The following is a 10,250-nucleotide window of genomic DNA, read 5'->3' as shown; positions in this document are numbered from 1 at the left end:
ACACACACACACACACACACACACACACACACACACACACACACACACGCACACACACACACACACACACACACACACACGCACACACACACACACACACACATCCACACATACATACATACACACACACACACACACACACACACACGCACACACACACACACACACACACACATCCACACATACATACATACACACACACACACCTGTGATGGTCAGCGTTGTTGCGTCACTGTCTTCGCTGCTGGAGGCCGCCTTCACGTGTGGCTTGCTCCACTCTGACGCCGCCTCTTTGCCATCCCCATCACGCACAACCACTCGCACGTGTTCCGCTCGCAACACCACCTCCATCTTCACTGTTGTTTTCCTGCTTGTTCGCTCTTGCGCAAAATGCCCGTGTTTGCTTTGCTTTGTGCCTCGACACACCTCTGCCCTTGTCTCAACTGTTTGCGCGAGCGAGCGAGCATGTGTCCTAGTCTCATCAATACAATTACTGGAGCAAGTCGCGCAAGCACACATCCACAAGGCACACACACACACACACACACATCCACAAATTGCAGCACTCACATCCAGACAGACACGCAGTGCAGTGAAGCAAGCAAGCAAGCAAGCAAGCAAGCAAGCAAGCAAGCAAGCAAGCAAGGAAGGAAGGTGGGCCATCACTTGGCCTCCGGCCCTCCCAAGGTTGCACGTGCTGCATCAAGAGCGCGTCGCAGCCCCGCCACGGCCCTTGCATCTCTTCCTTGCTCCTCCTCACCATCACCATCCCCACCATCGCCACCCGCACGTGCGTGTGTGTCGAGCCACTCCACCGCCAGCGCCACCACCCGCTCCAGCTGCTGTCGCGCACCATCACCCTCTTCCTGCCCCTCCGATGCGCCCTCGTTTGTACCACCAACAACACTGCCACCAACATCACCAACTCCTTCACCAGCCACGTCACCACCACCACCATCACCATCACCGGCAGTGGCAGTGGCGGCGCGTGTGAGCCCCTGCAGGACAGTGGCAAGGTGGCGGGCGTCATAGCGCGCCAGATGCCGGCCCATATCCACCGTCAGCACATTCATCGCCGCAGCCGCCTGCCCACGCGCAACAAGCGCACGCAGCACGGGCACAAACGCACGCGCGTCAAGCAGGACCCACGCGTCAAGCATGCGCTGGCAAGTGGAGAGGATCTCGTCCCACTGCTTGGCGGCGGCGAGGGCTTCGAGCATGCACGTGTACACGCGCACGTCATTGCGGGTGATGCCGGCCTCTGCCATGCGCTCAAGGACACTTCGCATGCCATCAAGATCCCCCACGTGATCGTCACCACCAACACCAACACCATCACCACTGCTTTCGCCCACCTTGCCCGCAATGCTTGCTGCTGCCGTTGATGTTGTTGTTCTTGATGATGCGTCGCTGGACTTTGCGGCTGCTGTTGGTGTCCCCTCTGCACCCGTTCCGCCGCCACCACTACCTTCACCACGATCATTGCTGCTGCTTGCGTTCCTGTAAGCGTGCATGAGGTGGAGGTACGACTCGTACGTTGGGCGGAGACCGAGCGCCTCTGCCTTGCTCACCAGCTGCTCCACATCGCGCGGCCTGCCCGCCGCAGCAAACACGTGCATGAGGTGGTTGAAGTAGAAGATGGTCATGGGCACGCCGGCCGCCCGCATGGCCAGTGTCAGGCCGCGCACGTGACTCATGTTGGTTGGGTCGGCATGCGCCCTGATGTAAGCATTCCACGCCGGCTCGTCGGGAACAATGCCGTACTTGTCCTGCATGTGTCGCCAGACAAACGCCGCGCGCTCACGGTCGCCCGCCTTGGCGCACGCGCGCAGCATGGTCACGAACGTGATGGCGTCAGGGAGGCGGTGGGTGCCCTCCACCTCCGCAAACAGGCGGAACACGTCGTCAAGACGCCCGCACTCGCCATACACGTTCATCAGCGCCGTGTAGTGCGGCACCTGCACGGGCAGCTTGCACCGGCGAATGTCGGCAAACATGCGCTCTGCGTCGCGCACGCGCGTGGAGAAGGTGAGGGCGTTGATGGCGGCGCTGAATGTCTTCACCGTCATCTTGACGGGCCCCTGGCGGTATGTGTCGTAGAGCTCCACAACGCGGTCAAAGCGCCTGTAGGCGTGGTTGAGGGACAGCATGGCGCTCAGCATGACCGGGTCCATGACCACGCCGTGTGCGGCCGCGTGCTGCAGCACAAACTCCGCCGGTGGCAGGTTGCTCGTCTCCGCCAGCAAGGTGAGGAGGCGCGAGTAGAAGAGGTGGTCTGGCTTGATGCCGTACGCGTCGATCCACTGCATGTACTGGTCAAAGTGCGTCCACGCGCGGTGCCGCACTGCGCCCTGCGCGGCGCTGAGCACCGTGTCCTGGTCAATGACCATCCCGTACCGCGCCATCATGTCGAGGATGCCGCGGCCATCGCGCCTTGGGCTTGCACACGCCAGCCACGCGTGGAGGTGCGCCTGCGAAGGCGTGATGCCGCTCTTGCGCAGGTGCTCCACGATGGCGTAGGCGCTTTCCGGATCCACCGCCTTGGTGCAGCTGCGCAGCGCCCGCAGCGCCGCTTGCGGGTCTGGGTTGTGTGCGTTCAGCACTTTTCGCACCACGTCCTCGTGCCTGTGCTGATGCTTCTGGCGCCCACCGCCTCCGCGACCTTGTCGCTGCCGCTGGCCTTCCTGCTCATCATGGTGTGTGCCATCTTCGTCTTCTTCGTTACCGCCGCTTCCGCTGCCACTCATGCCGTGCTGCGATGCATGTGCTGTGTGGGTGCTGTGGGATGTTCTATGCAAGTGCCTGTGGTGTGCCTGTGGTGCTGTGAGGTGCGCTGCTGTTATCGCAGTAGCTGCCGTTGCCGGCGACCGCTTTGAGCGCGTGGCGGCGGCGCAGGTGGCCGCCACAGCAACCGTGCGTCGTTGACAGCCGACAACAGCGTGATGTTGCGCGAGTCCCTGTCTTGCTGACCCACGCAGCAAAGCCGCCGCAGCTAACCTTGCTCTCGCATGCATCGTCAGGATGTATGTGTGTGTGTGTGTGTGTGTGTGTGTGTGTGTGTGTGTGTGTGTGTGTGTGTGTGTGTGTGTGTGTGTGTGTGTGTGTGGGCTGCTGCGGCGTGGTTGTAGATGATTGGTGAATGATATGTTTGAATATTCAGCAACGCTCACAGCATGATGATGATGATGAGAAGATGTGGTGGTGCTTGTGGTGGTGGTGGTGTGTGGAGGTGTGCGGCTGGCGCACATTGTGCACGCAGAAGAAGACGAGCAAGTACAGCAGCACAAACACGTGCACAGTTGAGCGCACGCCTGCAGGAGCATGTTGCTGATCGGTTGAAGCAGCTTGGGTTGTTGACAGCTCAAGGGACAACGCTGCTTGCTGTGTCGGGTGGTGTGGACAGCATGGCGCTCGTGTCGCTGGTGAAGCACGCTCTGGGTGCTGATCGCTTGCGTGCCGTCATCGTGGACCATCGGCTACGACACGAGAGCACAGAGGAGGCTCACCAGGTGTGTGTGTGGGGGGTGGGCGCTTTGGGTTGGGTCATGAGTTGTTTGGGCGTGTGCTTGTGTGTGTGTATGTGTATGTGTTTGTGTATGCGTGTGTGTGCGCATGGTCAATGTCGCAAGGAGCGTGCCACGCTCGACATTTGCTTTCTGCTCATGTGACAGCTTGTGATGCCCGCTGCCTCAACAAAAGGATAGGTAGCCGCGTATCTCCAAGGCCAAGGCGTTGCCGCGCACGTGGAGCACCTTGCCTGGAGAGTTAACGACAAGCACACTCAGGAGATGGCGCGACACAAGCGCTATCACGCCCTAGGTCATGCTGCCACCACGTACGTTTATATGTGTGTGCGTGTGTGTGTGTGTGTGTGTGTGTGCATGCGTGAGAATGCGTGTGCACGCGTGTATGTGTGTGTGTGCTTGTGTGTGACCACCTACTCGACTGTCTGCGCGTCTCCCAGTTGGTCTGACTGCCCGTTTGCTTGCGCTTGCTCGTGTGTGAAGCACGTCCTCACCCGATTTTGCACCGACAGGCATGGCTGCCGTCACATCATGACTGGGCATCACGCAGATGACGTGGTATACCTTAATTTATACCCTTGCTGCATCTTAGAAGCTTTGTGGCTCACTACACTGCTCAGTCTCTCCACTTGCATTGCACATGCATGCTGCCGTTTCCCTTCATGCCACACATTGCATACGCTCACACACACACTCACACACTCACACACACACACACGCTCACACTCACACTCACTCACTCACTCACTCACTCACTCACTCACTCACTCACTCACTCACTCGCTCACTCACACTCACACTCACGCAGGCTGAGACGCTGGTGCTGCGGTGCCTGCGGCAGTCGTCGGTACACGGGCTGGCTGCCATGCGTGAGGTGCAGCCGCTCTACTATGCTCACGCCTTTGAGCCGCTGCTGCTGACCCGCCCCCTGCTGGCTGTGGGGAAACGCGAGCTGGAACTGTACTGCCGCGACAACGGCATCTGGTGGGTGGAGGACCCCACCAACCGCGATGCAACCAAGTACACGCGCAACAGCATCCGCCACGCCCTGGCTGCCTTGCAGGAAGACGAGCAACAGGAGCACGGCGACAGACAGGAGGGCAACAGGGAGTGCGTGGGGGAAGCAGAGAAGGCAAAGGGTGCGGTGAGGGAACAACTACGCGAGCAGCCTGTAATGGAGCAAAGCGGAGAGGACATAACAATGAACGGTCACCGCTACAACAGCAGTGGCGGCCGTCCTGCCCACACGCGTCGCGACCAGAACAGTAACAACAACAACAACAACAACAACAACAACAACAACAAATACAACAACAAATACAACAACAACAACAACAACAACAACAACAACAACAAATACAACAACAACAACAACAAATACAACAACAACAACAATGACCAAACCCCTGCACACTGCATTCGCGAGCGGCTGTTGGAGGCGTCTGCGTTTGTGACGGCGACGGTGCGCGCGTGGGAGGAAGCGACCGCCAACGCCATGGTGGAGGTTGTCGACGTCACCCCACATGGCGCATGCCGCATCCCGCGTCACGTCTTCCAAGCCAGCGGTCATGGCGCACTGCCGGAACAGCTGCAGCACGCTGTTGTGCGGCGCGTGCTTGACATCTCCTCCTTCCACACCCGCGCGCCGTCGGAGGCGGCCATTGCCCGTGTGTTGGCCTGGCTCCGTCACCCGCACGCAGCCCAACAGCCCTGCAGTGTCCATGGCGTGGAGGTGCGCATGCACACGCACAAGACGCCTCACACGAAGCAGCAGCAACAACAACAACAACAACTTAAACAACAACAACACCAACAACAACAACAACTTAAACAACAACAACAAAAACAACAACAACTTAAACAACAACAACACCAACAACACCAACAACTTAAACAACTTGAACAACAACAACAACAAAAACAACAACAACACATTGTGGTGTTTGAGCCGCAGCATGTTCAGAGGCGACACTCAGGGCCGTTGTGGCAGCCAATCACACATGCAACGCGCGGGGTGTGGTGGCGGCATCGCCTGTGGCTCGAGCCCGTCACACCCATCATCGGCTGCACTGCTACTGCTGCTACTGCTGGTGGTGGTGGTGGTGGTGGTAGTGGCAATCACACCAGCACCAGCACCACCACCACCACCACCAGCGGTGCCAGCACCAGCGTGGATGGCGACGTCATATCTGCCAGCGGTTGGAGTGATGCCGGTGGCTGTGAGCCCACGCCGCTCGTGTGGCTGCGCCCAGCTCTGCCCAAAGAGCAACAGCGACAGCGTCAACGACAACAGCAGAGGCAAGAGCAAGGGCAGGAGCATGAGGGGAGCAGCAGGCACGCTGTGTTTGCGCCTGCGCCCCGTGTTGCTGGGCAGGTTTTGTCAACCACGACCTTTCCTGCTGACTTGATCGCCACGGACGATGCACGGTACCTGCCTGTGATTGAGGACATGCGGCCGCTGCATCTTCAGCGCCAATACCCTGTTCAATTCCGCTGTCGCTGGCGACCCATCTACCTCGCACCGTGACAGTGTCTTGTGTACCTGTTGTTGTTGTTGTGTTCATGTGCGCTGGGTTGTTGGACAGCGATGATTAGGGTTAGGGTTAGGGTTAGGGTTAACAAGGTGGCCCTTGTCTGCTTGTAGGAACGCACTGCATCGCGTTACAGTTTGTTGTGCTGCCCCCTTGTCACTCCGTGACGTTTATTGCGTGCTGTCGCCTTGTCAATACAGCAGCAGCACAGACACTGCCTATGTGCTTGTAATCCCACCCACAACACACACACACACACACACACACACATGCAAACAACACACACACACACACACACACACACACACACACACACACACACACACACACACACACACGCACACAACACACACAACAGCTGTGTTTGAATTTGGCGCGGGCGGATGCTACTTTGCTTGTCCCCGCCCACCTGGAATTGAATCGCTGGAGGGAAATTTTTCGGCCTCCAGCTAAAAGCCACACGCCCAACAACCTCTGCTTGCTTGCTTTGCCCGCTGCTGCCGCGCTGCTGAGATGAACTGTCGCGCAAGCCCCACAACCTGCTGAAGATATGCCAGAAAATCGGCACAAGTGCCGAGAATAGCGATTTTTGTGTTTGTTGTTGTCAATTTGGGGTTCTCAGCACAGTCCAGCATCAGCACACAGCGACAAGCAAGCCGGTGAGGCGAGATGAGGTGGTGGTGGGGCGGTGGCTGTTGTGGTGGTGGGTGCGTGCAGATTTGCACCATCTCCGTTTGTGGGTATGTTTGGAAGTCTTGGTGGACGGTGGGCGTGTGGTGCGTGATGCTGGGAGGTTGGTGTGGGGTGTGGGGTGTCACGGAAGTTAACATTTTGCATCAATCTCACCAGCTCACGCATGCATTTCTTCTCTGTCTCCTCTGTCTCTGCCTGGTCTTGTCGCTTGCTTTGACATCGACACAAATACACACAACCACAACAACCCACGAACACACGCCCTTTGCACGTCTTCGCTGCGCGCGGTCGGCCTTAATTATTACTCCTCGTCCTCCGTCCTCCTCCATCCGCCGCCTGATCTTCACCACTTTGTGACGACACCAGCAGCACACCTGTTCATTTTCCCTCTGTACTTTTTTGGTGAGTCCATCTCATGATCATCATCATCATCTCATCATCATGTGTCACCACACGGCTGTTGCGCAGCCGCCACAGGTTTTGTGTGTCTTGATGTGGTGATGTGGCATGCGTTGCGCGCACACCTTTGTGCTTATGGCCGGAGAGACAGCGTTGTGTACAACAACCCCACCCAACAACAGCAACCACAACAACCACAGCAAACAAACAAACCACACCCACACACTCTGGCGTTGTCCCCACGTGCTCACAACAACAACAACCACCACTGTTGCCTTTGTACCATCCACGCCATGACATGGCACGACAGAGCTCTTCCTGATCCTCGTCGTCTTCGTCTTCGACTTTCGTCTTCTTTTTTCCCTTTCCAACAGAACCACAGACCGCCAACATGCAGGCCATCAAGTGTGTCGTCGTCGGCGATGGTGCCGTCGGCAAGACCTGCCTTCTCATCTCCTACACCACCAACGCCTTCCCTGGCGAGTACATCCCCACCGTCTTTGACAACTACAGCGCCAACGTCATGGTGGACGGCAAGCCCATCAACCTTGGTCTGTGGGATACCGCCGGTCAGGAGGACTACGACAGGCTGCGCCCGCTCTCCTACCCTCAGACGGATGTCTTCCTCATCTGCTTCTCCGTCATCAGCCCAGCATCATACGAGAACGTCCGCGCCAAGGTGCGTGTTCTTGTTTTACAATGACAAGCAGAGCTCACGGGGCGGTGTTGTGTTGGTGTGGTGCCAGTGTGGCGTGTGGCGCGTGGCGCGTGTTGGAGGTGACCTGCACATGGGCGCGAGAGCTTCGATGGTGACCGTGAACTCGAGAGGGTTGCTTTTTCCTTGTCACTGTTTTGTCGGTGTCATGCTTTTCCTCTCGAGGACGACGACGACGATGATGATGATGATGATGGTGATGGTGGTAGTGGTGGTGTGTCATGTTGGTTGACTCATCCTTTCAACTTTGCTCTTGTTTGCCCCGCGCTGCTTCGATGTTTTCCCATATGCAGTGGTATCCTGAGGTGAGCCACCACTGCCCCAACACACCCATCATCCTCGTGGGCACCAAGCTCGATCTTCGCGAAGACAAGGACACAATCGAGAAGCTCAAGGAGCGCAAGCTCGCCCCCATCACATACCCTCAGGTGTGTATGCACCGTTGTGTGTTGTGCTGTGTGCGTGCTGTGCTTGCTGTGCTTGTGCAAAGTGTTTGCTTGCGTTTGTTTGAGCTGTTTGTTGATGTTGTTGAACCCGTTTGCACTGCGTCCGTGTCTTCTCTTTCGCCCATCCCTCCCTCCTCTTCGCCACGCCCCAACCCCAACCCCCAACTCCTTCCTTGCTCACCCCGCCATTGCAACTCTTCCCCCCCCCCTTTCCGCCCCGCCCCCTCAACGCCCTTTCTCCAATTGTGCAGGGTCTGCAAATGGCCAAGGAGATCAACGCTGTCAAGTACCTCGAGTGCTCTGCGCTGACACAGAAGGGCCTGAAGACGGTGTTTGACGAGGCAATCCGCGCCGTGCTCAGCCCTCCCAAGATCCAGCGCCGCCGCACCGGCTGCGCCCTCCTCTGAGCGCCACCCGCCAACCAACCAACAGACCAACAGATCGACCAACCAATCAACCAACCAACCAACAGCGCCTACACTGACAACAGCGTCTGCTGCTACATTTCTTTCTTTCTTTCGTTCTTTCTGTCTGTCTTTCTTTGTTCAACAACGCTTCTTGTCAACTTCACCGTGCATCGTGTCACACATACCCTCGCCCAACTCTTCTCTCGCCTCTTTTGATGCCTTTTCTGAGCGGGCTCTGCTCGTCCTGTTGTCGTCGACGCCTCCATGTGTGGTGATGGAGTTGTCATTGTTGGCTGATGGTGTCGCGTGTTCACGTCACGTCCGCTTGCTGCGAACCGCTTGACCGCTGGTCGCGCAGCGTCTTGTTCTGTCCGTTGCTTGACATGGGGGCGTGACGGGCACCGCACTCTTAGTCACTGATGATAATGCGCATCATCTCGTCCTGATCTGGCTCGTTGGCACAAAACCATTGTCTTTCCTCGCGCCGTTGTTGTTGCTGCCGTGTTTCTTTGGGTTGGTTGTTTTTGCGATGCCCTGGTTGTCTGTATGCCTTCTTCCCCCCGGTGTGAGAGCACGTGGGGAGAGGGTGTTGCTTGTGCGCGCGTGCCGTGTGGTCGTCGCATAGGTGATTTGTGTGGTGCAGAAGGCACGCGAGCACAAGCGTGCAGCAACCGTGGTGGGCTTTTAGCCGGTGTTGCTTAGTGTGGTGGTGCGTTTTCTCGTTCCTTTTTGTATGCATGTGGCACGCGCACATTTTTCTTTTCTTTTTCTCTTTCTTCTTCTTCCTCCTCTTTCCCGTCGCCCTCTCATCTGCTTATAGCCGTATCCTTGTCTCTGTGGTGTTGTTGACACAACGAAACTTTCGCACAGTTGTGTGTCTGTGTGTGTGTATGGATGGATGGTTTGTGAGGGCCTTGTTTTGTTTCTTTGTTCTCGCTCATCAACGTCGTTTCTTGCTTGTCAAAGGACTACAAATTACACCATACACAAAACAAACACGGCGCGTGTGTGTGAAGGGTGGGGGGAGTTGGGATGGAGATAGAGATGAGGGTGTGTGTGATGGAGATTAAGTTTGCGGTGAGGTGATGATGATGTCGACGGAGAAGCAAGCAAGTGTGCGGCTTTGCGTTTGTCGGTGGAAAAGTGATGGATGATTTTGGTCAATTTTCGGTACATTGCCTCCAAACAAAGACGCAAGCGCAGCCCAGGCGAAGCAAACGCAAAGACCAAGATGAGCGACACTGAAGTGCAGGACGTGGAGGAGGTCAGCACAAGCATCACACGTGTGTGTGGGGTGTGTGTGGGGGTTGTTTTGGTTTGGATCTTTACTTCGCGTTGTGTCGCTTGAAAGGCTGTGTTGTGGCGCGAGTGGGGCAGTGTCGTGCACACATAGCACATTCACAAACACAAACACACGACACACACGCAAACACACACACACACACACAACACACACACACATTCACATTCACACACACACACACACACTCACACACACACACACACACACACACACTCACACACACACACACTCT

The 10,250-nt window shown here is 56.9% G+C and overlaps 4 protein-coding genes across 4 annotated transcripts in view; 3 read left to right on the top strand and 1 right to left on the bottom strand.

Moving 5' to 3' along the window:
• Positions 1–662: 662 nt before the first annotated feature.
• Positions 663–2,747, bottom strand: PTSG_10200 (uncharacterized protein; the record flags this gene model as incomplete). The annotated part of the gene is made up of 2 exons (XM_004988482.1): positions 663–1,281; positions 1,537–2,747. The coding sequence occupies 2 exons, from the start codon at positions 2,745–2,747 to the stop codon at positions 663–665; spliced, it is 1,830 nt and encodes a 609-aa protein (XP_004988539.1).
• Positions 2,748–3,274: 527 nt separating this feature from the next.
• On the top strand, positions 3,275–6,233 carry PTSG_10199 (uncharacterized protein). Its single transcript, XM_004988481.1, has 4 exons — positions 3,275–3,509; positions 3,705–3,835; positions 4,037–4,082; positions 4,333–6,233. Exons 1-4 carry the CDS (start codon positions 3,405–3,407, stop codon positions 6,049–6,051), a joined length of 2,001 nt encoding a protein of 666 aa, XP_004988538.1. The 5' UTR covers positions 3,275–3,404; the 3' UTR covers positions 6,052–6,233.
• Positions 6,234–6,610: 377 nt separating this feature from the next.
• PTSG_10198 (uncharacterized protein) lies at positions 6,611–9,715 on the top strand. The gene is made up of 5 exons (XM_004988480.1): positions 6,611–6,714; positions 7,118–7,150; positions 7,458–7,826; positions 8,156–8,290; positions 8,560–9,715. Exons 3-5 carry the CDS (start codon positions 7,539–7,541, stop codon positions 8,713–8,715), a joined length of 579 nt encoding a protein of 192 aa, XP_004988537.1. The 5' UTR covers positions 6,611–6,714; positions 7,118–7,150; positions 7,458–7,538; the 3' UTR covers positions 8,716–9,715.
• A 174-nt stretch (positions 9,716–9,889) lies between these two features.
• The window catches only part of PTSG_10197 (uncharacterized protein), a 4,835-nt gene continuing 4,474 nt past the window's right edge, over positions 9,890–10,250 (top strand). The window contains exon 1 of the mRNA XM_004988479.1: positions 9,890–9,979. Coding sequence (XP_004988536.1) covers positions 9,947–9,979 — 33 coding nt within the window. The 5' untranslated portion in view covers positions 9,890–9,946. The remainder of the gene's footprint in view (positions 9,980–10,250) is intronic.

Source organism: Salpingoeca rosetta (genome assembly GCF_000188695.1).
Source record: "Salpingoeca rosetta unplaced genomic scaffold supercont1.35, whole genome shotgun sequence".
NCBI classification, from domain to species: Eukaryota; class Choanoflagellata; order Craspedida; family Salpingoecidae; genus Salpingoeca; species Salpingoeca rosetta.
The sequence above is the reverse complement of the archived record's forward strand: the minus strand, read 5'-3'. Positions and strand labels throughout refer to the sequence as shown.